This window comes from Dama dama, chromosome 22, assembly GCF_033118175.1.
Source record: "Dama dama isolate Ldn47 chromosome 22, ASM3311817v1, whole genome shotgun sequence".
NCBI lineage: Eukaryota > Metazoa > Chordata > Mammalia > Artiodactyla > Cervidae > Dama > Dama dama.
This window is the reverse complement of record NC_083702.1, coordinates 49,063,726-49,090,463: the sequence shown is the minus strand read 5'-3', so window position 1 is coordinate 49,090,463 and position 26,738 is coordinate 49,063,726. Positions and strand designations below refer to the sequence as shown.

Below are 26,738 nucleotides of genomic sequence, written 5' to 3'. Positions count from 1 at the left end.
TTAAAAAATTTGTTTCTTTTAATTGAAGGCTAATTACTTTACAGTATTGTAGTGGTTTTTGCCATACATTGACATGAATCAGCCATGGGTGTACATGTGTCCCCCATCCTGAACCCCCTTCCCACCTCCCTCCCTATCTCATCCCTCAGGGTTGTCCCAGTATACTGGCTTTGAGTGCCCTGTTTTGTGTATCAAATTTGGACTGGTGATCTATTTCACATATGGTAATATACATGTTTCAGTGCTATTCTCTCAAATCATCCCACCCTCACCTTCTCTCACAGAGTCCAAAAGTCTGTTCTTTATATCTGCATCTCTTTTGCTATCTCGCATAGAGGGTCATCATTACCATCTTTCTAAATTCCATATATATGCATTAATATACTGTATTGGTGTTTTTCTTTCTGACTTACTTTACTCTGTATAATAGGCTCCAGTTTCATCCACCTCATTAGAACTGATTCAAATGCATTCTTTTTAATAGCTGAGTAACAGTCCATTGTGTGTATGTACCACAACTTTCTTATCCATTCGTCTGCTGGTGGACATCTAGGTTGCTCCCACATCCTAGCTATTGTAAACAGTGCTGTGATAAACACTGGAGTACATGTGTGTCTTTCAATTCTGGTTTCCTCAGTTTGTATGCCCAGCAGCTGGATTGCTGGGTCATATGGCAGTTCTATTTCCAGTTTTTTAAGGAATCTCCACACTGTTCTCCATAGTGGCTGTACTAGTTTGCATTCCCACCAACAGTGTAAGAGGGTTCCCTTTTCTCTGCACCCTCTCCAGCATTTATTGTTTGTAGACTTATTGATAGCAGCCATTCTGATCGGCATGAGATGGTACCTCATTGTGGTTTTGATTTGCATTTCTCTGATAATGAGTGATGCTGAGCATCTTTTCACATATTTGTTAGCCATCTGTAATTTCTTCTTTGGAGAAATGTCTGTTTAGTTCTTTGGCCCATTTTTTAAATTTTTCTGGTATTTAGCTGCATAAGCTGCTTGTATATTTTTAAGATCAATTCTTTGTCAGTTGTTTTGTTGGCTATTATTTTCTCCCATTCTGAAGGCTGTCTTTTCACCTTATAATCTCCTTTATTGTACAAAAGCTTTTAAGCTTATTTAGGTCCCATTTGTTTATTTTTGCTTTTATTTCCATTACTCTGGGAGGTGGGTCATACAGGATCCTGCTGTGATTTATGTCAGAGAGTGTTTTGCCTATGTTTTCCTCTAGGAGTTTTATAGTTTCTGTCTTACATTTATTTAGATCTTTAATCCATTTTGAGTTTATTTTTGTATATGGTGTTAGAAAGTGTTCTAGTTTCATTCTTTTACAGATGGTTGACCAGTTTTCCCAGCACCACTTGTTAAAGAGACTGTCTTTTCTCCATTGTATATTCTTGCCTCCTTTGTCAAAGATAAGGTGTCCATAGGTTCGTGGATTTATCTCTGGGCTTTCTGTTTTGTTCCATTGATCTATATTTCTGTCTTTGTGCCAGTACCATACTGTCTTGATGACTGTAGCTTTGTAATATAGTCTGAAGTCAGGCAGGTTGATTCCTCCAGTTCCATTCTTCTTTCTCAAGATTGCTTTGGCTATTTGAGGTTTTTTGTATTTCCATACAAATTGTGAAATTATTTGTTCTGGTTCTGTGAAAAATACCATCAGTAGCTTGATAGGGATTGCATTCAATCTATAGATTGCTTTGGGTAGTATACTCATTTTCACTATATTGATTCTTCCAATCCATGAATATGGTATATTCCTCCATCTATTTGTGTCATCTTTGATTTCTTTCATCATTGTTTTATAGTTTTTGATATATAGGTCTTTTGTTTCTTTAGGTAGATTTATTCCTAAGTATTTTATTCTTTTTGTCACAATGGTGAATGGAATTGTTTCCTTAATTTCTGTTTCTTTCATTGTTAGTGTATAGGAATGCAAGGGATTTTGGTGTATTAATTTTATATCCTGCAACTTTACTATATTCATTGACTAGCTTTAGTAATTTTCTGGTGGTGTCTTTAGGGTTTTCTATGTAGAGGACCATGTCATCTGCAAACAGGGAGAGTTTTACTTCTTCTTTTCCAATCTGGATTCCTTTTATTTCTTTTTCTTCTCTGATAGCTATAGCTAAAACTTCCAAAACTATGTTGAATAGTAGTGGTGAGAGTGGGCACCCTTGTCTTGTTCCTGACTTTAGGGGAAATGCTTTCAATTTTTCACCACTGAGGGTAATGTTTGCTGTGGGTTTATCATATATGGCTTTTATTATGTTGAGGTACATTCCTTCTATGCCTGCTTTCTGGAAGATTTTTATCATAAGTGGATGTTGAATTTTGTCAAAGTCTTTCTCTGCATCTATTGAGATAATCATATGGTTTTTATCTTTCAATTTGTTAATGTGGAAGAAATAGAAAATCTTAACAGACCCATCACAAGTATGGAAGTCTAAACTGTAATAAAAAATCTTCCAACAAACAAAAGCCCAGGACCAGATGGCTTCACAGGTTTCACAATTTTTCTACCAAAATTTAGAGAAGAGCTAACACCTATTCTACTCAAAGTCTTCCAGAAAATTGCAGAGGAAGGTAAACTGCCAAACTCATTCCATGAGGCCACCATCACCCTAATACCAAAATCAGACAAAGATGACACACAAAAAGAAAACTACAGGCCAATATCACTGATGAACATAGATGCAAAAATTTTCAACAAAATTCTAGCAAACAGAATCCAACAACATATTAAAAAGATCATATATCATGACCAAGTGGGCTTTATCCCAGGGATGCAAGGATTCTCCTTTTTCTTCTTTTAAAATTTTCATTGAAAACCTTTTGGCCACCAGTCTCTGTACTAAGCACTGGGGACCCAGTGGTGGGCAATATAGGCAAGGCTCCTACCCTCATGTAGCTCAAAGTCTGGTGGGGAGGGGATCAGACACTAATTCAATCACACTCATGAATGGCTGTAAGGTTACAAATAGTGGTAGGCATAATCATGCTGTATGGGACCTGACTTAATGGGATCTGGGTTTAGGAGACAGCTTCTTCATATTAAAATATGAAGAATGAGTGGGTACTTAGGGAAGACTGAGGGTTTCAGGCAGTGGAAATGGCTGTGCAAAGGCCTTGTGGTGCTGGGAATTGTGGTACTCTGGAAAAATGAAAGAAAGCTATGGTGGCTGGATCAGAGGTACAAAAGCAGGGAGTGAGGGATGCTTCTGGTGAGGTCAGCAAGAACCATGACACAGGATGTGTAAAGATTCTGGCTTTCAGCTAGAGAGCAGTGGGAAACCACTAGCATGCTAGGGAAGAACTGGGGGAGTGAGAACTGCTGGTGATGATGCATCTTCGCTTATCTCTGCAGGAGCCATGCAGTCGTACACGTGGTCTCTAACGTACACGGTGACAACAGCGGCAGGGTCCCCGGCTGAAAACTCTCAACAGCTGCCCTGTATGCGGAGCACGCACGTGCCTTCCTCTTCGGTCACACACAGGATACCAGTTTATCCCCACAGAGAGGAGCACGGGTAGGCGGCTTTCCTGGGATGTCGTCTTACTTTTGCTCTGAAAGGGCAGGGTTTAATCAGCAGTGGTTTCCGCAGAGGACAAGAAGGACTTGCCCTTTGTTGTGGTCTGCCCACACCTCGTACGACTATCTCACGCAGTCCCCTCAACAACCAGATGAGGTGGGCAGGTAACCCACTTGACAGATGAAAAAACTAAGTTCACTTCCTCAGACCACATGGCTGGTAAGGGTGGGGCTGATTGAGATTCTGTCTGCCTCCTTTAGGAAGGAAAATGGAAAAGTCCTTTTCACCAGCTCCCCTGGGTGGCTACTTAAAAGGCATATAACATGCAGCTTCATGGTGGGTCCAAGTCTCCATCAGCGGGGTCTTCCCCATCCAAGGCTGGGGGTCCCCGGAGGGCAGGGCTTACTCATGGGGTTCAACTCCAAGTGGGTCCCAAAGGTGATTTGGACCCTGAATAAATAAATCATTTGTTTTGCCCATGTTTTCCCCCAAATCTGTAGTGGTGTTACTGGGATGAATAAGTTACAAATCCCCTTAAAAGAGTAACCTGAATTGTAGCAGCTTTTTGCCATTTTGCATTGTCTTTATGAAAAGACCTTCCTCCTCCAGAGTCTACTGTGCACTGATCTGAGAAACACTGATGATGTTATAAAGGGCCCTCCTTCTCAAGAAGGTGAGACCCGGCTCTGAGGGCACCGTGAGCCTCACAAACCAGGTTCCAACAGACCAGCTGTGGGGGACACAGGAGGGGAGGGAGGAGGACCACTCAGGTCCCTTCCATGCAGTAACTGAGACCTGACTGTGGGCATACTTGGAGTTAATTCCAAAGGCTCAGGTGCCCCTGCAGTCAGTGGGACAGCCATTATTTTCTCAGGGGACCCCTGAGAGTATTTCCCCCACACATTCAAAGTCGGCTTAGCATTGTTTCAGAGAGCTTTTAATTCTGCAGAAATGACAGAATATAGACACTCACGTGGTCATACACCAGCATCTTTGATGTAAAGATGTTATTAAGAATAGTGGTAACAGTATTCTATGTTTCCAAAACAGTGTCCTATGTTTATAAAGTGTCTACACATATACGACTCTCAGAGAAGCCAGGTGCAGCATTTTTTACAGATGTGAGAAACAAGGATGCAAGTAGCCCAGGGCCCCACAGCTAGGAGCTGGTGGAGCCAGGCTTAGAACCGGAGGCTGACGCCTGGCTGGCCAGGGTGTTTGCCCCAGGAGAGAGCACAGAGAAACACACTGCATCCTTCCCCAAGATGGAGAAGCAGAGGCCTGAGCAAAACAAAAACATAAGTCCCGAAGTAATTTCTTTTTTTCCTGTTTGACTTCAGGCTGTAATGTGGGGCTTTTTACCACAACAGGAGACGAGGTCTCCATCACTAATGATGTTTTGCTCAGGGCTGGTTTTCATTCCCTGCACACTCACTGGGCGGTGAGGGAGGTATGCTGAGGCGACAAGGAAGAGCCACCTGGGGGTTTGACACTATCACAACAAAGCCACAGAGCGGAGACGGTAGGAAACAAAAAGAAAAACAAAAATGAAAAACAAAAAGAAAGAAAAAGAAGAAGGCAGAAAAGGAGTAGATGAGGTTGTTTTTTTAAAGGTGTCAAACTGCTCTGTTCTCCCTGCCGTTACTCACAATATTCCACGCGCCTCCTGTGTTTTAGATACACGGGCAGCTATAACTATGGGAGCTATGGCAACCAGCATCCTGCCCCGATGCAGAGCCAGTACCCAGCGCTCCCACACGACACGACCATCTCAGGACCGCTGCACTACCCCCCGTACCACAGGAGCTCCGCACAGGTGAGTCGGGGGTCCTGCCTGCCTTGCCCAGGCCTTGGTGAGCTTGGCGCCAGGTCTAGTCAACACAGTTAACAAGCACCTTCTGCATACTGTGCGTGCAACATCTGTGCCTCCAAGGGAAGGCTGGTCTTTTCCTCAGTGCCACTTCGTCCCTCCCGTGGCTGCCCGCAGTGGGTGCTCAGTCAGTGTAACCCCGACTTGCTTTCAAGGACGTGGGTACAGACCGTGTGCCTCTAGTTCTGTCCTCCCTGTGACCTCTCTCCTGGGAGCCAGTCAGCAATGAGGTCTGTTACCCTTTCTTCGGGCGGCCACCTTCAGGCTGGATCTTTTGTATCCTCTCCCATCGCCCCTTCCTGGTGCAGTCAGACCTTTTCAAGGGCTGTCAGGACGGTCATCTCGCATCATCCTAACTGGTCTCTCAGTTTCACATCTGTTCCTGTTCAGTCCAGCAGCCCAACCACAGACTCTTAGTAGAAGAGTCTTCCTGAAATGGACCCCTAACACATCATTCTCAGGCCTTTGGCTCTTCACTGTCTCACAAGCCACACTGATCCTCTGTGGCCTTGGTGAATGGGGACAGTGGCTGCCACTGTTACACCAGTGTTAGGCGCTCTACATGCCTCAGATGCTTTGCTGTCTACTGGCCCCAAACACAAGTGGTCACCAATTCCATCCAGTTCTGCACCTTGGTGTCTCTGGACCCTCACCATCCTTGCCTCAGATCAGGTCTTTATCCAACTTAGACGATGACCAAAGCCTTCCCGTCTGTCTGTCTCTGTGTCGGTAACTTGTCCCATCCTTGGTCCATCCTCAGTACTGCAGCTGTGAGAATCTTTTGGGTAAAACAAAACAAAACAAAAACCTGGCCACAACACTCTTCCTCTTTTGCGTATCGTCGCTTTGAGGGTCAAGTTCAATTCCTTAGCACGTCTGTCAAGACTCAGGACCACCTGGGCTCTGCCTGCCTTTCTGACCTACCAGCCACACCCCACCTTTGTCCCTCCATGCCAGCTCATGTGCAGCTCCCTCGGGTCTCTTCCTCAACCTCTTCTGCTTGTTGCTCAAGACAAGCATCCCATTTGCTGACACTGCCCTTGTCCTTCCTCCAGAACCATGTTAGGTGACATTCTTCTGTACTCAAATGGTGTGTTGGGCCTTCCTCTATTGGTACACTTCTCATCATTGACTTTCCTGATACCCGCAAGAGATCCCAAAACTTCTTGAAGGCAGAAATTAAGTCTAGGATCCTCGGGTCACTGCACTCATCAAAAAGAAAAGCTAACTGTTACTGAATGCTGTCCTGTGCCAAGCACCTTCCACATCCCCATGGTAACCCTTGCAGCAAGGAAGTGAGGGTAACTTGGTCGAGGACTTAACCCTGGGCAGCGTGACCCCAGCCGTACAGGCTCCTAAGCCCTCGCCTCTGTCACCATTCAGAGAGAGCACGCGCTGCTTAATTTAACAGAGGAGTGAACAGGAGGTGGGTCAACAGAGACAACTGTGGTGTGAGGCAAGCAGGGTGGGAGCCGAGTTAGGTCTGGGAGACATGATGAGAGTTCAGCCTAGGAAAGAGCTTCTGCAGCACTGCTGAGACCAGGAAGTAGAGAGGGGAGCGGCAGAACAGAGAGGCTGCCAAGGAAGCACGTGTAGGAGTCTTAGAACAGAGGTGGCAGGACGTGAGCTGAAGTGGAGGCTGCAATGACATCAGCTGTCAGCACAGACTTGCCTCTGAGGGAGGGCACCGAGCAGAGTGTATCCACAATACATGGGCACTTGGGGCAAACAGGCGTCTGTTTTGATTTCTATCTGCAATCCCAGGGGAGCCCTGGGATAATCCCCAGACAAGCCAAGAAGTTGATTCCGCTAAACCATCACCTGGGGCATTATTATAGGTCTCCATCTGCGTCACACAGAGACACCCGCTCCTTAGGTCCTGCTTCTCTTGGGACCAGGGTCTGTGCTCCCCATGGTGATCCCCTAAATGACAAAAAGCTGCCTCCATAGACTGGGTCACACTTCACAGTATAAGCAGCCCATCCATCCATCCATTCATTCATTCCCCCATGACCGTTGAGTACCTACTATGTGGCAAGCACTGCCCTAGCCTGTGAGAATATAGGGAGAAGGAGATGGAGGCAAGCCTGCTTTGAGAAAGCTTCCACTCCAGTAGGAGACCCTGGTGAGACCAAGCTGAGATCCCAAGCCACAACTGCTGGCATTATCTTCCCCCTTTCTTCACCCCCTCATCTCTCCTCATGAAACTTCTGGAGCTGGTTTTTCTGGGTATTAAATTTTTAAAGCCTTTTGTCATAAAAAGAAGCCACGGGCTCCTAAATGCCCATGCAGCCGCCAGTGGTCCAAGACAGGCCGCAGCATCCACTCTGGAAACCACAATGGTCCCCAGCTGGAGCACCATCATCTAATCACTCATCCTAATTGGAGAGCTGAGGACTAAACAAATGCCATGGAGGAGCTGCTGAACCCAGGCCGGGTGTGGGAGGCCACAGGGTCCTGCAGCGCCTTCACCACCATGTTCTGTGACTCTTGGGTCCTTTCACAACCTCTGACCCCCACCACATACTCACATCCTACACTTTAAGGTTAATGCCTCCGTCTCCATTTGTAAAGTGGGGTGGAGAGACGTTTAGTTACACCACATCTCTGCCCAGGTTGATGGATGAGGCCGGGGTTTCTCCTGGGGAAGGTACTATCTAGTACTATCTAAATCCTTGCTTTTATTTTTCATTCACTTTGATGCACTGTTGAGGCACCTGGAAATACATAGGCTCACTCAAATCTCAGAGCAACCTCCCAAAGAAGGCATTTTTCCCACTTTTTAAAGATGAGGAAAACCTCAGAAGGTAATTTGCCCCAGGTCATGCATCCAGTAAGTGACCAAGCAGATTCAAAGGCAAATTCTCCAAATCTCAACCCCAAGCCCGTGACACTGAACACTACAGGGTGTGTGTTTTGAAGGGCAGGAGGTAAATTCAAGAGGTTACTGCAGCTATTCTCAATAAGTTTCAGGTTCCCAAAGAGAAAAAACACACACGAAGATACTGTATTTCTTTCCTTTCCTGGTACTGTGATTTAAGGTTGAGCACACAGGGGAAAATCTACTGTTGGGCTAATTAGTTTTAGCTTCCCAGAGCAGAGGTCAAGCCATTCCAATCCTGAATACCAAATATCACACTTCATCATAGCAGACTCAGTGGGGAAAAAATTAGTCTGAAGAAAAATCATCATGATAAAATATGGTTAAAGAATGCAATTGGTCATTAACACAAGACACTACTTTCTGCAAATAAATGCCTACCAGGTTAGTCTTAAAGAACTAATACAACATTTTTGTGAAGTCCAGTAATTGCAGACATCCCAGCATTTATGTACTCAAAATAATGTGAAGTCATTTGTTTTTTGAACTATGGTACCATGTGCCCTTGTTTCTACTATTCATTTGTACAAGACATGCTTTCTTCATGGGTACTACAAAGGTAAACCTCCACTCCTGCTTGAATGCTCATCATTTCTCAATTAGCAAGTCCAGATGGATGAGGCTGCACAGGGAAAGGTTTGAATTATTCCAGAAAAATACCCTTCTTGCTGCTATGCTGCACTTGTCCCAGATCAAAGTAAGTGAACATGGAACAGTATCAGCTTCCCCTTCCCAGGCTCCCCATCCTCATGCCCAACCAAAAAGAAAACAAACATGGAAAACAAACCTGTCAGCAGCAGCCATGAATGTGAACTGGGCTCTTGAGCTCAAAAGCCATTAGACCAACCATAAGCAAACTGGCTAGAAAGACACTTAGAGTGAACCAGAAAATTGTTGCTCATTTCTCAGCTGTGTGGCCAAGACCCAGCCTTGCCAGCTGGTCACACAGCTCTCACAGTGTCTCCCGTGGGCCACGTCCAGTGGGTCCTTGATCTCAGAGGCACAGTGATTGCTACAAAGTTTGCTTAGCATGCTCCACTTTGGGGTAGCATCCTGGGCCAAAGGTGAGTAAAAATAGAAAAATAGATTTTCTCTGACTGTAGAGCCAGGCTTCTTGAGTTCAAATCTCAGCTTGGCCTCTAATTAACTCAGTGCCTCAATCTCCTCATCTGAAAAATGGGGATAATTCTAGTACTTATTTCATAGGGTTGTTGTGAGGGTTGACTGATTTAATAAAGGTTAGGACAGGGGCTGGCTCAGAGTTAACACTATCTGTGCATATTATTATAATTATTCTTTGTAACACCACAGTTACAAAGACCTCAGTATACAATGGTCAGTGAATGAAGGGATGAATGGATCCTTACTCTGGCAGTAAGTTGTGTGTGCCCTCAAGAAGATCATTTATCCCTCTCTTGACCTCAGTTCCCTCATGTGTAAAATGAGAGGTGGGATCAGATGGTCAATCACTTAAGGCTCTTCCTATCTTTAGTGGACCACGATCCTGTGACTCGAGGAAGAAGAATATTCATAATTGCAATTATGTTTTGAAAACTTACTGTGTGGAAGCTCTGGGGCTTCTCAGGTGGCACTAGTGGTGAAGAACCCACCTGCCAATGCAGGAGACTTGAGATATGGGCTAGATCCCTGGGTTGGGAAGATCCCCTGGAGGAGGGCATGGCAACCCACTCCAGCTTCTTGCCTGGAGAATCCCATGGACAGAGGAGTCTAGCGGGCTACAGTCCATGGAGTTGCAAAGAGTCGGACACGACTGAAGTGACTTAGTATGCTCGGACACACTGTGTGGAAGCCCCTAAGTATTTCACATGTACTAACTCAGTTAATCTCGACCCAAAAAGCTCAGCAGATGTGGACCATCTGGCACAGATTTGGGGGAGCTGTGTCCTGGGTGGGGGATGCCTGTTGGCAGGACTTTGGGCAGTGAGAGCCGCCTTTCATGGGAAAACAGGGGGCCACCTTTCACCCTTTCTCCAGTAGAGCCCTGTTTGGTGAAGGTCAGGGATAAAGGGCTCATTCTTCTCTCTCCACGTGCAGGAAAGTCAGTGCTTGGTGTGAAAAGTCACTTCTCAAAATAGTACTTCCTAATATGGTTCCAAAGAGGTTCAGGGTCAGTCTCAGCAGAGACGGACTCACACCCTGGTCCCTTGAGGGAACCTTTGCCCACTTGTGCACACACACACACACACACACATGCCCACAGGCACCCCTCACACACCTCCCACAGGGTGGGGACCGGGGACTCACCTCCATTTTCCCATCAGTAGCAACAGTCCTTGATCTGACCTAGAAAAGGGTAACTTCCAATTAGGGCCTTCAACAAAAAGTGCTTTTATCCTGGACAGAGCTCTGGGGGACCCCAGGGTTTGTGCCCAACATCTGGAGGAGCCCCGTGAACCCGGATGTGAAGTGTGAGAGGTGAGGCGGGTGCTTCAGTCCCACCGGACTGAAGAGCAACTTCACTGGTAGCTTTAACGGCAGGGCCGGGCAGCGGGCACTCCAGCCTCTCAGCTTTCAATGGTCTCTTCACCAAGGGGAAGACGAGGCACTGACTCATTTGCAATTAGCTGACCTAACGGGACAGAATTTTCCAGGCCGGATCCTGTGGTAACAGAATTTTATTGTCACACTGGAGATATTTTGAGCCCGTCTCATTTCCAGGCAATTACTCTTTTGAGCCTGTGACACAACCCCTGGGCACAGCTGCATTGAGGGGCCTTGATTTGGCACAAAAGCCACACTCTCTTGGGTTCTGTTGGGAGGAGGCTGCGAGTCCACGTGGTGATACAGTCCCTATGCAGGCCAGGCAAGCGAGGCGCCTCTCAGGAGCATCAGGCTGAGGCCTGGTTGGAGTTGCCAGACCCTGTGGTCTGCAGGGGGAGGAAGGTACTTAACGGCAGAGGGACAGATTCAAGTTTAATGTGCTGTGTTCCAAGGGAGAGTCTTCCTGTCTGAATTCTCTGGACTTCAGTTGTGTGGTGGCTCCTGCCTTGTTTGGGCCAAACTGACGTCGGGGGAAAGTGCTCGCCCAGGCCCGGGCTCCCCCGCCAGCTCATCCACTCGCTCACCATGGGCCCCGCACCTCATCCTGGTTGGATCCTAGCTGTCTCATCAGTGCAACGTGGGGTCGGAGTACATGATCCCTGAGGTTATTTCTAGTGATAACCACCTAGGGTTCATTCACCGAATAGTTATGTGGCTCCTGCTAGGTACCAGGCATCATTCTAGATGTTAGGAACACAGTGGGGAAGACAACACCGTCCCACCAGGAGCTTAGGATATAAGCCAGTGGGAAGAGATAGCTGTCAAGCAGGATGCTAAGATCCTGCCCTGAAAGGTGAGGGTGGGGCACTTAGCTTGGAGAGACAGGATGTCCAGAAAAGTCTCTTTGAGGCGGTGACATTTGAGCTGAGACCTGAAGAATGATGAAAGGGCAAGCAGAGAAGGGGCTTGGGGGGAGGGGTGGGAGAGACGTGCTCCAGGCGGAGGGAGCAGGTGGAACAAAATACTCTGAAATGGGAACCAGCCTGGCATGCCTGAGGGCCAGAGAGGAGGTCTCTGTGCCAGGGAGGGGACATGTATCCGAGGAGTTTACTAGAGAGGCTATTGGGAGGGGGGAGCAAACTTTTGGGAAAAATTAAAGACCATTTTGTAATAATATACTTTAATATTACCTGTTTAATACCTGGGGGCTCATTATCTTGGTCAGGACCCAGTCTTACCATGGTCTCTTTGGGATTCAGAGGGACTGCCCACCCCCAAAGCTGCTTTGGGGAGTATGAAAGCCTCCAGAGGCTCCCCATGGTCTCCTTGGCAACAGCCCTGGGTTCCTCCTCTCCCCCGAGCTCCAGATACCTACCACCTCTGCCCTTCTCACTCTTTTCCTACCTGTTCTTCTGACTGTGTAAGGCAAGCTGTCTGTCCTGTGGAGGACCAAGCCCTCACTACCGGACTTTGGAGCCCTCCTTAGGCTTGACCGGTGAATAGCTGGTTCTTTTCGCCTGCTTTGGGCCTAACAGCCTTCCCCCACTGCCCCTCAGGCTCCCACTCAAAAGGCAGAGAACAGTTCACTTGGCCCCCTCGACAACAGGGAGCAGCCATCGCTGTCATAACCCCTTCTCCTGGCTTGTCTAGGCTTCAGTCTGTCTGTCTCCCTCACAGGAGGCAGCCTCCCACCTAATCCCTCGGGGCTCCACTCTCCAACTGTCAGGGAAGACAGATGGGAGAACAGAAGACTTTGCACATTCGCAGGCAGACTCTCTCCCTACTCGCTGCCCTTGCCATCCTGGCTGACTGGCTCCTGTTCATGTTGGCGTGGCCCTTAACACAGCAAGGAAATCTTTGTGTTGACCAGCCTGCAAACGGAGAGCTCTAGCAAAGGGAGCCCAGAACTCCTCCCCTTCCTCCCCTCTGATCTACTAAAAGCAGCTCGTTTGCATAGCTGTCCTGGAAACTGAAGAGAATGTAAACGAAGCAGCACTTTGGGGCACTCCTCTTATTTCTGATTCTTTCTAGAACTGTTTCCCCTCTTCTGGTAGCTATTCACACCTTTTTTCCTGAACTGCACAAAAGCACCTTCCTCCCCTCCCAGAGGCTTATCTTAACCCCTTCCACATTTATACCAAGGCCAATAACTCACCATCCTATCTTCCAGGACTTCAGTGAATATGAACCCAAAAGAGATGTTCTCTAAATGATAGGCACTAATGATAACCTTCGACGCTGTTGACTTGCTTCCTCTTCAAAAACCTGCTTTTACGCTGCAGTTCATAATTGGATTCAATTGCAAAATGCTATTTTTAATGAGGTCGTTGTGTTTTTCTTGGCAGTATTGTTCTCTTGGGTTGATGGAGTGGGACCTATCACAGCTCCATAAATGATAAAATGATACAGCTCAAACCCATCCATCCATCCATCCATGTCTATTTGGACATTCTGTGACTCAGGTACACATGCACTCACTCTCTTTCTCTCTCTCTCCTGTATTCCCAGTGGGGTTATTCCTTCTTTGGGGTTTGACTTCCCCAAACATTGCAGATGAAGAGCACAAAGTCTGTATGATTGGTTGAATGAATATCAGCCCAGCTCTGGCTATGAGATGTTTTGCCCTTCTCCTGGATGCTTCCTAGACCAAGAGTCAGTCTTGCAGAATCTCATTGATGACTTCCCACCAACTTTCATTAACAGAGTCTTAAGAATTTAATGTAAACTGTGAACATGACTGATACTGTGTATGTGCAACTTCAAGCTAATTTTAACTTTGTGGAATTTCTTTCCCCTCAACAAGTACCCTTTTAATAGCCCCACTTCCCGGATGGAACCTTGTCTGATGAGCAGTACTCCCAGACTGCATCCTACCCCAGTCACCCCCCGATGGCCAGAGGTGCCCACAGCCAACACGTGCTACACAAGCCCGTCCGTGCATTCCACGAGGTATGGAAACTCTAGTGACATGTACACACCCCTCACCACGCGCAGGAATTCTGAGTACGAGCACATGCAACACTTTCCTGGCTTTGCTTACATCAACGGAGAGGCCTCCACAGGATGGGCTAAGTGACTGCTTTCATAGGAATTCATATTTAATATTAATAATAATTAATAATAATAATAATAATAAACCCATCACCCACCCACCCCCAGAAGACTTTATCTCTCTACATCGTAACTCCTGGACCCTATTCCTAGGCATCCACTTTCCTAATGAACATGAGGCTGGGTTTCAGTGCGGGATGAATAAACTTTAGTTCTGAAACGGGGCTCACTAAGAGTCAGTGAGATTGGGCTCCCGTAGCCAAGCCAGACTTGACTGTTTGTACAGAGCACTATCTCGGGCAGGCCGACCCGTGACATTTCCCTCTGTTCCATGACTTCACAACCACTCCCAGTAAACCACTTAGTTTCCTGTTGACAAAAACTCTTTAGTCTTGAAGGATGGATACTAGAGACAGAATCTTGGCACTCTTGGATGGGCACATAATTGACCAAGAGCATTCACCTTTCCATCCGGCTGTCATCTTACTGTACAACGGACAGCCTTCAGAAGTGTCTTAAACATCCCAACTTGCTGGTGGTGTCAGCACTGCTTCCTGGAACACCAGGGCTGAATGGAGGTGTCCAGAAACCCTAGAGTCCCTGTTACACTCACGCTGTCACTGTCCCTGCCTGGTCTTGGAACGTAAGCACTGTTGAGAGGGAAGGAAGAGGCCTGTTCCGTATGCCTTAAGTAGATTGAGGTTTGTAGGGGACCGGTTCTTCTACATACAAGTATTTGTCTTAAGTTTGCACAATGGCTAGTGTCAGCAAAAGGCAGAAGAGGGTTTTCTAAAGTTCTGTCAGAATGCGGACTTATGGCATTGAGTATCACATTCAGCTCTGCTGTATTAACTTTGTGAACCTGAACGGACCAAACTTGTAACTTACCAAGCACCAAGTGTGAAGACGACTTTCACGGTTCCTTCATAAGACTATAATAATTTCCGACACTTTGATAGAAAAAATTCAAAGCTGTGCCTTTGAGCCTATACTATACTGTGTATGTGTGGAAATAAAAAAAAAAATGTATTGTACTTTTGGAAAATTTTTTCATAGGCATTTTTCTGTCAGATTTGTAGCAATTTGTGAGGTTTGTTAGAGATTAACATAGGTTTTCTTTCTGTATTATAAAAAACACCAAGAAATTATGGTGGACCTATTACCCTATGGGTAAGAAATAAATGGAAATATGACATCGGATGTTTTAGCAATTGTTCTGTAAATAAAATCTTTGATCACACCACTCAGTGTGATAATCATGTCTACAGCTAAAATGGAAATAGTTTTATCTGTACAGTTGTGCAAGATATGAATGGTTTCACACTCAAATAAAAAGTATTGGAATGACCTTTCTTTTTGTTCATTTAGCATTTGATATGACCTCTGTGTGTGTGTGCGCATATGTGTTTTTTTTGTGTGTGTAATATATATGACATTCTAAATACCTAGGGTGTAAGAAGGCAAAACAAAAATAAATGGTCTTCTATGGTTGTGCTTATCCAGTTCCTTGTGATCTTGTCATTATTAAAATGTGGATAGGCCACACACACAGTCCTTAAAAAAATGACTTAGCACCTACAACCTGATTGTAAGAACCAGTCCTACATACAAGGATTGACCTGAAGTTTTCATGATGGCTAGCAAAGGGCAGAGCCTTTCAGCTCTTACAGAGGATATTATTCTTCAATGCCAGCATCATTAGGAGGTCCCCTGACACTCAGTTCATTATGCTTTAATGATCACTAGGCGTAAAGATATTTTGAGCACAGTGATTTAAATGCTAATAAACATTTGAAACAGGACAGTAATATTATTAAATAGTTAATAAATATCAACAGATTTTTTTCCCCCAGAACTGCATTTTGATTCTAGGGCTGGAAAATGAGGCAAAATGATTAAATGTTTTGCCCAAATATTAAAGAATCTAGGATCTATGAGAAATTCAGAGCCATAGATTTCCAGAAATGGCAGTACTGACTATTTTAACTAAAAGGCATGAGAATTTAACAACTCGATTTGCATTTTAAAAGGTTTATTTTTAAAACCAGGCTCTTACTTGCTATTACATAACATACATACACCTGAAAATGCTTTGGGGATTAAAACTGTACATTTTATATAGTATCCCCTTTAAAAAAATTAGCTGTGTTGTTCTAACAAAAGAAAGCAGATGTTGGATTTCACTCTCTGATGGTAATTAGTTTGATCTTTCAGCCAAGGTCCACTAGTTGGCTTTATCTGAGGAAAATAAGGGAGAGGAAGGATGAAATTTCATATTTAGTCAGTGAAAATAAGCCTGAGAATAACCAGACCTATTGCTCTCTTTACAATCCAAAGCTCATGCTCCAGAAATGAATGGGTGTAGTAAGTCTGACTTTTGACCTACTAAGCACAAAAAATTAAGCAGTTGCCAAATTCTCTGACCAGGTAGCAGCAGTACATAATACTGAAATAAACGACACCCGTGTACACAGTAACCACAAGCTCTTTAAACGCACAGATATTTTAGGCAAAAATAGTCACAACCAACAAGGGCCTGAATCCCAGAAAATACAGTGATTGCTCCAAGAACTTTGCAGAGGAAAGAATGTGTTCACAACACAGCCAAGAACCGAGAGTCATCAGCACCGCAGGAAGAAGGCAGCTTCAGGTGAGGCAAGTGGCCCCTGAGCATTTCTCTCCAGACCACAAGGTACCCATCTCTTGGGAGATGAACGGACTGCCTGTGTTCCCAACTGTTCTAACGCTTCCACTTCAGAACATAGAGGGATGTGAGTAAGAAAAGATGATAACTGCTGTGAGTTCATGACTCAGCTGCACCTTCTCTCCCTCTTGACAGTTCCTAGCCAGTCACCAAGATGGGAATGGGCAAGGTCGGCTGCTGGGAGTGGGGCCAGCCACTTGTCAGAGGAAGAACAGAGGAGTCTTGGCAATAAAGCGACCCTCCCCTCTTCAGGACACTCTCTGAAAAGGACTCTGCCAGCTTGAAACTAGCTGAAGTCATGAACGGCAGCCAGGATGGCTCACCCACGTCGCAGGCCTGTGGAGTCCAGGCATCCATCCTGCTGAGCCCTTGTCAGGCCTCTAGCATAGCCCAGGTCTGGGAAGAAAGGGGAACTGTGGCCCCTTGGAGACCACAGCCTGGTTACAGACCAATCGAAAATGTGCATCATCAAATAAACCCAACCTCACTGGAGAGAGGGCCTGAAATCATGGAAAGGTGACCTTGGAGGAGTCAGCTCCCCACTCTGGGGCTTGAGCAAGACTGCTCTATGACTATGACATCCTGAATTACAGTCTGTGTGCTGATGGACCAGGGCGGGCAGATCTGGGTGAGGAGGGTGGACAGCTTAGGGAAAAACAAAGAACAGACTGGCAGCTGGGCAGTGATTCAGGGAGGCAGCCACAAGAGAGAAGGCGATGGCTCCACCAGCTGGTGCTAAAGAAATGGCCTGAGGTTCACGTCCACGAGCTAAGCCCATATCCCTGCAGCACCATCATCAAGCAACACCCCTTCCTCGTATCTGACCCCACTCTCTCTTTCACGACTCCACTGAGGCAGTAGTCTCCTGCTATCTCCCCCACCCTGTAGATCTGTCCTATTTGCTTTAACGTGATATCAATCAAAATGAAGCAAATCTGGAGAAGTAAAGACTAAAAACGAACAGGCTATTTCTCCTAGCTTTTCATACCTCTTAAAGGCAGAATGGAAAGATTGAAAAAAAATTAAATCCTAGGAAAGGGCTAAACACTCCCTTTATCACATGGGAAAGAGTGTGGGGGTGGGGCAGCTGTAGAACTCCTGAAACTCAGAGTTCAGACTTGGTCAAGGGCCTGAAGTATGCAAATCATCATTATCATAAGCTTAAAGGAAAAATAGATGGATGTCCTCATCGGCTTCGAAGTGAGGTAGAACCGAGATTAAATCTTGGTTCCACCAGAGGTGATGTAGAAGGGGCATTCCTACTCTAAGTAGGATTAGACGTCATCTGTTCTGAGTTCTAGCTGCCCATTAGCATTACTCTATCAACTTTGTAAAAATAGGGATGTGTAGGCTTCACCCACAGTCAATAACTGACATGGAATGTGTTGGGGAAATCTTTTAAGCTCTCCAGATGATTCTAATATGCAGCCCAGGTTAAGAAACATGACCTTTGCCACCTTGAAGTTCTAAGATCCAGGGACTGCTCTCCCCTGAACAGGTACCTCGAATTTCCTTTTCATAAGGTTCCGGTCTGTGAGAGTGGCAGACACCAATCATCCACACTGTTTATAGTCTCCCCAGCTGACAAACCTCTCCCTGACAGCACTGTTTTGTTTGCCCTTCAGCCCAGCCCACCTCCCTACCACTCTGCCGCCTGCCCTCCTAACCTGGACCTTCTCTGCTTCGGTTCCTTGGCAGCGTCCCAAGCTAAGCCAGCCCTTGTGGTTTCCTCTTCTTCCAAGGAGGTCAGAACCTTTTGTGCTTCATCAGCCTCCTCCCTGAAGCTCTTCCTCCATCCCTCCTCCTGCATCTCGACTCCCCCCACCCCGCCAGCCCTCTCACCCCCATATTTTGCTGCTACTGGTGTAGGTGGGACGGAAGATGTAGGCTCAAGAGTTGAGAAAAGAGCTGTTGCTAGGAAAGGAGTGTGGTTGAAGAGAGAGGGTGGGCGGGAGAAATAGGGCTCCCCAGTTTTATTCCTCCCTTTGTCATCATAAATGCCTCCAGAGCTAAAACCAGTTGTTTTAAGAACTATTATGAAAAATAATAAGGTCTGACCATGACAGCAGGGGTGAGAGAATCAGCTTCAGAACAGATGCAGTGCTGATCCTTGATATTTATAACAGTCTCCTGATAGATGGGAAAGCCACTGAGAGAAGTTTCTAAAAGTGAATTCTCCAAGAACTACCAAACGGTGCCCTGACCAGAGACAGTATCCAAAACATCCTGGACTGTGCTACACCTTTTGCAAACAAGAACCTGCCAAACATCTTCTTAAGGAGTGAAATGTAATTACAACAGAAGGCCAAGTTTTAAATGAGGAGACACACTTCCTTCTTCTCACACTGAGCAACGCATGGTCCATTCCTGAACCAGCTCTAGAGGTTCCTGTTCCTGGGGGGTCTGCAACATGCCAGTCCCACCAGAAGCATCTTTCCCACTTCTTATAACCTCCTTGAGATGTCAGTGGTGTAGTCATTTCTGTTTACAGGTGGAGAGACAGAGGCTATGACCGGTTTAGTGTCCTGCCAGAGTCAGGATGTACAAACTGCACTGTTCCACTCCAAAATGTTTTTTCTGCTACAGCACCCTGCCTTCTTCCTCCTTCCCACTTTTGTTTCCACGCCATCCCGCCCCCATTCCTCTCTCCTAAGTGGCTTTGCAGTTTATAAATCAACCTTGACTGTGGTAAGAGAACCTGCTGGGGTTGAAGAGAGTTTCAGAAGTTCTGGGAAATTTCTGTGTGTTCAATGAAGGCAGCTTCTAAGCTGCACCAGCTCTTTCTCCCACACCCAAGGTGGCATCCACTCACTGTAAGTTCACAGCAGACACTACCTTCCCTCCATTGCTTCCCAGGGTATACACAAACCAATACATTATCAAGAATCAAGACTTGGTCATTCTACAGAGAAAGAGGAACAAAAGAAAATCAATAATAATGTAAAAAAAAAAAAAGCAGGGCACAGGAGGATTTTTATTACTAGGTCAAAAAAAAAGCTCTGCAGGGGAGATGCAATGAGCCAAGCATTCACTAGAATGAAGTCATTGGAGGGGGTGGAGGAGGGGTGCTGGCTACCTCTTGCTGATCAGGTCACTACCCTTTGACAGCAGTGGCCTCTGACCTCAACAACCCTACAATTCTGTTTGGACTGACCCTGAAACCCATGAAAGTCAGATGTAGGCAGTGCCCCAAAGTTGAGATAAAGCTGACTAATATGGGAAAAGCTCCCGGTATGTGCCCCCAGCTGAAAGGAGCTGGCAGTTCTTTGGCGGGAGATGCAATTTATTCTGTCCTCCTCCTTTCAGGGAAATGCTAATCCTTCATAGGCAACTGGAGGGGAAGACTAAAAAGTGGTGATGATGAATGACAATAATCCTTTGTCCACTGCCACCTCCTCCTAGGGCTGAACCTTAAGAATTTAATCAAATGTTGGTAAGTAAATTAATGCTTTACTGCATTAAGAGTTAAAAAGGAAGTGGCGGGAAGAAGGGTTGTGAGAAGGTATTTCCTCTGATACGTGACTCTCAAAAGCTTAATTACAAAGACAGTGGTATAGAGTGTGTGTGTGTGCACATGTATGTGTAGTGTTTTAGCCTCCTTATTTACATACACATACATACGACAGTCACTATCCCCAAACTCTTTTGTCAAAGCATATCAGTGTTAAAGACATTAACTTCAAGGTTTAAAGATCAAAGCGGTATGTTAACATTACTTTTCTGTTGTTAAAAACATCAACAACGACAAAAACTCAAGCATTTGTGCACCAATAGTAATAACATGACCTTTATTCTCACATCCTCCAGCATCACTGTGAGGGAGGTTGCATTTTTCATTCCAGTTCAGCTAACATCTGAGTGGCTACTCCATGCCAGGACTGCTGTGCTGGTCACTCGGACAGCCATCTCCTTTAACCCTTATGACATCCTGCAAAGTAGGTGTTATCATGTTCGTCACAGTTGAGAAAATCAATGTTCAAAGAAGCCAAGTAGAATCTTTTGGCTTTCAAGTTTTTCTCTGAGATACAAAAAACTGGTTGCCAGAATGGTTTTAAGGAATTTGACAAATGATGGGCTACTGAAACTCATGCAGTGAATTGGGACTAAACACCAGGTTTTCCAATTCCCAGTCCAGCTCTTTCACCACATTACAGCACTGCCACCCAAAGTGATGGGTTTTCCCAAGAGGTGTTTGGATGGGAGTCCAAGCCAGTGAGATGTAAATAGGTCTGACCCACATTCCAGCTCTTGGATAAATAAAAACTCCTAAAGGGCAGAGCCCATTTCATGTGCTTAATTGGAGAGCCCCACTGTGGACAGTCAATGAGTATTAAACAACTACAGGTACATTTGCCAAGGACTAACAGCATGGGCTCAATTTTAGCAATTAGAATACTGCAGAGGAATATTACAGAGGAAACGCATACAGGTACTGAAAGGCTGGATCAAGTAATCATAAATTTCTAAGAGTTTAAAAAGAAACCTCTGAAGTCACCTAATTAAACTCTAATTTTATAAATAAGATCCAGAGAAATTAAAATAACACACACAAGGGTTTGACACCAGTCAGCAACAGACCTTTTCCTGTCTCCCAGTTCTATTTATGTCATATGGTATTGTGAGGTAGTTTTCAGGAATGGAACATGTTGTAAGCTGAAACTGGACTGGCTGGTTATATAGAGTCATAAGTGATAATGACGTCTCCCGGATTTAATTATTCCTTATCCCACTCAACCAACTGACCTCTAAATCTCCCTTGCTGACTTTCAAATTCAGCTAAGTCGGTTTTCATTTCTGAATAAGTGTTTCATTAGTTCTGGCCTCTTGAACTTCTCTCTCGGCATTTCCCCCATCTGCTAGCCCTCTAAGCTCTCTGTAGTATTCTCTATATAGTTCTCCAAGAAGGCTTCTCTGATTACTCTTCTTCCCATAATGTTTATCTTGCTTTGATTTGCATAATATTTACATTCAATTTGTTCCTTCCTAACAGTAGAAAAGATCTCCCAACTGCCTGGATGCTTCTTATATTCCCAAAGAACAGGATCAATTGACTCTACTTGTTTTTATTTTTTATGGTACCTAAGACAATGCTTTTCATACTGTTCATGGGGTTCTCAAGGCAAGAATACTGAAGTGGTTTGCCATTCCCTTCTCCAGTGGACCACATTTTGTCAGATCTCTCCACCATGACCCATCTGTCCTGGGTGGCCCTACACAGCATGGCTCATAGTTTCATTGAGTTAGACAAAGCTGTGGTCCATGTGATGAGTTTGGTTAGTTTCCTGTGATTGTGGTTTTTCACAACAAACTGTGGAAAATTCTTAAACAGATGGGAATACCAGCCCACCTGACCTGCCTTCTGGGAAATCTGTATGCAGCTCAAGAAGCAACAGTTAGAAGTGGACATGGAACAACACACTGGTTCCAAATCAGGAAAGGAGTACGTCAAGGCCACATACTGTCACTCTGCTTATTTAACTTATATGCAGAGTACATTATGCAAAATGCTGGGCTGGATGAAGCACAGCTGGAATCAAGATTGCTGGGAGAAATAGCAATAACCTCAGATATGCAGATGACACCACCCTTATGACAGAAAGCGAAGAAGACTAAAGAGTCTCTTGATGAAAGTGGAAGAGGAGAGTGAAAAAGCTGCTTTAAAACTCAACATTCAGAAAACTAAGATCATGGCATCTGGTCCCATCACTTCATGGCAAGTAGATGGGGAAACAGTAGAAACAGTGACAGACTTTATTTTCTTGGGTTCCAAAATCACTGCAGATGGTGATTGCAGCCATGAAATTAAAAGATGCTTGCTCCTTGGAAGAAAAGCTATGACCAACCTAGACAGCATATTAAAAAGCAGAGACATTACTTTGTCAACAAAGGTCTGTCTAGTCAAAGCTATGGTTTTTCCAGTAGTCATGTATGGATGAGAGCGCTGGACTATAAAGAAGGCTGAGCGTCAAAGAATTGATGCTTTTGAGCTGTGGTGTTGGAGAAGACTCTTTAGAGTCCCTTGAACTGCAAGGAGATCCAACCAGTCCATCCTAAAGGAAATCAGTCCTAAATAGTCATTGGAAGGACTGATGCTGAAGCTGAAACTCCAATACTTTGGCCACCTGATGTGAAGAACTGAGTCACTGATGCTGGGAAAGATTGAACACAGGAGGAGAAGGGGACAACAGAGGATGAGATGATTGGATAGCATCACTGACTCATTGGACATGAGTTTGAGTAAGCTCCGGGAGTTGGTGGTGGACAGGAAAGCCTGGTGTGCTACAGTCCATGGGACTGCAAAGAGTCAGACACGACTGAATGACTGAACCGACTGAAGACAATGCTATGTTCCAGGGAGCCCCAAATTATTTGTTAAAGGTACAAACCATGTCAAATAACTTTGCTATAGAAAAGAAACTTCATTCTTAATAGAAAATGAATTTAAGGTAACTTTTAACCTCCTAGATTATTCTGATTTCTCAAAGACTAATTAATGAGTCACATGCTTAAAAGTTTGTTAGTCTACTAAAAAATTATATTCGTTTAGTGGTTGATAGTCCATCAGAATATTGGTCCAGTGATTCTCAACCCTGGCTGCTCACCTGAATCAACCAGGAAGCTTTTAAAACTACCAGTACCCAGGCCTCACCACAGATCAACTAAATCAGAATCCTTGCAGGTATGCCCAAGCCATGATTTGCATACATCACATTGTAATTTGATTTGCACATATTTATATGTAAAACCTCACTCTCATTAGTAAATTGGTCTAAAGAATGAGCATGTTCAAATATGCTTTTGTTGTCCTTAGATCATAGAATGTTAGAACTGAGAGAGAACAAGACTATCTGGATCAGTTCCTTTATTTTACAGTTGAGGACACCAGATGATGTTGAGAGAGTAGCCTCCCGTGGTGGCGTGGTGGTTGTTGAGTGACACTTTGCATCTTGAATTACTGAAATTCTCTGAAGCCCAATTCTGGAGCTGTAGTGAGTAGGCCAAGCTGTTTAGTTTTTAAATTTCTTCTAAAGAAAATGTATAAAAAATATTACATGTGAAAGACTTGGATTCTAAAAGCTGTTACCGCCAGATACTTCTATAAGACCTTTAATTTGGCACATTCCGACCAGTCCATTGTTAGGGCAGAGGAAATGCCAGCACAGGATATATCAAAGTCCAAAATAAATGACTAGTATCTATTTGCAGGGTTTTTCATTGGCCCTGACCCATGCGGTCGTAACATTTTATGCTATCAGAGCCCAGAGCATTTCTAGCCCTTAACTATACCACTTATGAGCACTTATTGCTCATAAGCAAGCTAATCCATATACTGAACTTCCCTTTTCTTTATAAAAAGGAAGATAGGGCCTATCCTACTGACCTTGCGTTTTCTAGCTATTACAAGGATTAAGTCAGATGATCTATGTGGAGATATTTTGAGAACAGTACAGCACTATCCAAACATAAATACAGAATTATATTATTATATCTTAGAGCAGTGACTTGTGAATAAATATTTGTTGCTTTGATTACCCAGACTCTAAATCCCAACTCCTTGGCACCAAGCCAGCCAAGAATCAACAGGAACTGGAGTTACTGCTGAACTAGAAACTCTAGTCACTGAAAGTATCACATAACTAAATATTCAGGGAGGTAAAGTGATGTAGTGATCCAGAATTTAGCTAGTCTAGGCTCTAGTCCCAGAGTCTGCTTTTAACTATTGACTTTGGACAAGTCACTTAATTTTTCTGGGACCAGAGTCTCGTCAGTGGTCAAAGGATGACTTGAATTAGAGTCAAAGATCCTTTTGATTTATAAAATCAGAATATTAGTGCTTAATTAAAATTACTAAAGTGCAATTTCCCAAGCCATTAATTCATGTGGTTTCACATTTTTAAAATCTCTTTTTAGAAGTAGAGGGTTGAAGCCTAAAAACATAAGCCTATTTCTGGTAAACAGACATTTCAAACACATGTGTATAAGACCCTCTTTAAAATAAATGTCTCTACTCAGATACTTTATGCTAGCTAGTATCCTGTTTAGGAGCTGTTGCTCCAAAAATAAATATACAGTTACCCAAAAACCATGTAGTACAGTACTGGACAGAGAGTAGGCAACCAAATATTATATGTTACAGTTCTTGGTTTGAGTCTCAGTAGGTGTTATTTAACCAATCCGAGCCTGATTTCCTATATGTAAATGGGAATACCTTGCTCAATGATCCACTGAGATGGTGTACAGTAGAATGCTTTGTAAACAATTAAAGATAACTGCAAGAAATTACTATTAAATGAGGAATATAGCTTACTAAACCATGGCCTAAGAAGGTGCTTTTTAAAAAGATAGACCAAAATCTTTCTGACATTATGGACACAGCACTTACCCCAATATCTGGCTCAACAAATACGCTCAATAAAGGTTTGCTGCATGAAATGTACGATCCACCAAAAGACCAAAAGCTCCATGAGCTCAGATTCCATACTTCTTATTTCTAAGTTCTCAGATCCTAGCACAACATCTGACACATATAAGAAACTCAATAATTATTAGATGAATAAATTTTTGCCCCTTCTAATTCTTCAGCACAGCTCAAGAGGGAGAGGTAAGCAGGGCTGGCATGCAAGATGATTCTGGTAAAGGAAGCTTGGAATGGAAAACCGAAAGTTACTTAGAGAATTCATCCACACTCTAGAAAATAGTTTGGGAGAATAGAAAGAGCATAGACAGGATCCTAGTTCAAATTCAGTTTTCAAATTCTGCCGTATCAGTAAATTAACTCTTCAAGACTCAGATTCCTCATCTTAAGAATAGAACCTCCCTTACAAGCTTAGGGCTTCCCCAGGGGCTCAGCAGTAAAGAATCTGCCTGCAATGCAAGAGGGGCAGGAGATGTGCGTTTGATCCCTGGGTGGGGTAGGTCCCCTGGAGAAGGGCATGGCACCTCACTCCAGTTATCATTTCCTGGAATATCCCATGGACAGAGAAGCCTGGTGGGTTACAGCTCATAGGGTCACCAAGAGTCGGATATGACTGAAGCAACTGAGCATAAGGTTAACGACTAAAATGGAAGCTCCATAATAGTAGGGACTTCATTTGGGGTCCACTGTAGACGCACTGAACTGTACTCTACTGTATTGAACAGTGTCTGGCACAGCATAGATTCTCTAGTATTTGTTGACTTGGTTTGTGAGAAACTGAGATAACATAGGTAAAGTATGTGACAGAATGTCTGCATAGCGAACACTTAGCAAATGTGAGATTCCATCATCACCATCATCATTACCATTACTAGGATAACCAGATAATGACATTTACTAGCGGTCGTAGAGGACCTGCCTTTGAGGAAAGACGTAGATACAAATATCGAATTCCCTACTTACTGGCTATGTGACTTTGGACAAATTACTTAACCTATTCGGACTCCTATATGGTTCCACAAAAATCTCAGTGCCGTGAGAAGTCACCTAACAGTGACTCTTGAGTCCCTAACACGCGATACATGGAGGCTATTATTATGAAGGCAAAAAACCCCGCCGAGTCCCCTTTTATCCGAGAGCTGCCTACCATTTCCCACATTACTGTAGCTGAATACACAGCATGACCGCAAACAAGGAAGGAAGGAAAGAACTTCAAAGAGACCGAAACCGCTAAACGAGAAAAGAGGGAATTAAAACGGTGCATGACAGTTCCCACCAAGGGGGTGCCAGTTTCCGCGGCTGTCAACCAGTCCGACCAGCCCGGGCTGGAGCAGGACAGTCAGCTCGGTAAGGAACAAAAACGAGGCAGAGCCGACGTTTGGACCCTCCCCCTAACGGTCTCCGGGCCTCTGGCCTCAGGCGGCCGCTGGACTCCCGTTTCCGGCCTTTGCAGGACCACAGTTCCCAGCATGCCTTTGGCGGGAAGTCTTTCCCGCTGGATGACTACGAGTCCCGACATGCCATTCGGCACTCCAGTAGATTAGATGGAAGAGTGGAATGACCCCGTCGCACGCAGGGAATTGTAGTTCATTTAGCTGGTGGCTCTTAGAGGGGCGGGGAAGAGCCGGGTCGCTCTCGTCAGCTGAGGAGAATGATTCATAGAGGAGGGTCAGGAGAGAACATCTCTGTCTGTGAAAGCCCACTTAAAAGGCTGGACTGTTCTCCGAGGGAGGGAGAGGCAGGGGAGCAAGCAGGGTCTCGTGCCTGACCCTC

The 26,738-nt window shown here is 44.8% G+C and overlaps 1 protein-coding gene and 1 long non-coding RNA gene across 4 annotated transcripts in view; one reads left to right on the top strand and one right to left on the bottom strand.

Annotated features, from left to right (window-relative positions):
* Window positions 1-13,870, top strand: part of RFX4 (regulatory factor X4) — a 158,940-nt gene extending 145,070 nt beyond the window's left edge. Inside the window, exons 16-18 of the mRNA XM_061125442.1 lie at window positions 3,376-3,538; window positions 5,219-5,357; window positions 13,598-13,870. Of these exons, the coding sequence (XP_060981425.1) occupies window positions 3,376-3,538; window positions 5,219-5,357; window positions 13,598-13,870 (575 nt within the window). The remainder of the gene's footprint in view (window positions 1-3,375; window positions 3,539-5,218; window positions 5,358-13,597) is intronic.
* The window catches only part of LOC133043962 (uncharacterized), a 55,703-nt gene that overhangs the window by 27,636 nt on the left and 1,329 nt on the right, over window positions 1-26,738 (bottom strand). Inside the window, exons 3-4 of one of the 3 annotated variants that reach the window (XR_009689803.1) lie at window positions 10,558-10,596; window positions 3,492-3,575 (exon numbers count right to left, since the gene is read on the bottom strand). The exons of 1 other annotated variant lie outside the window; for it this stretch is intronic. This is a non-coding gene — a long non-coding RNA (uncharacterized LOC133043962). Of the gene's footprint in view, window positions 1-2,907; window positions 3,576-10,557; window positions 10,597-26,738 lie in introns of those variants that run through there. One more of the 3 variants, XR_009689805.1, reaches the window with a different exon arrangement.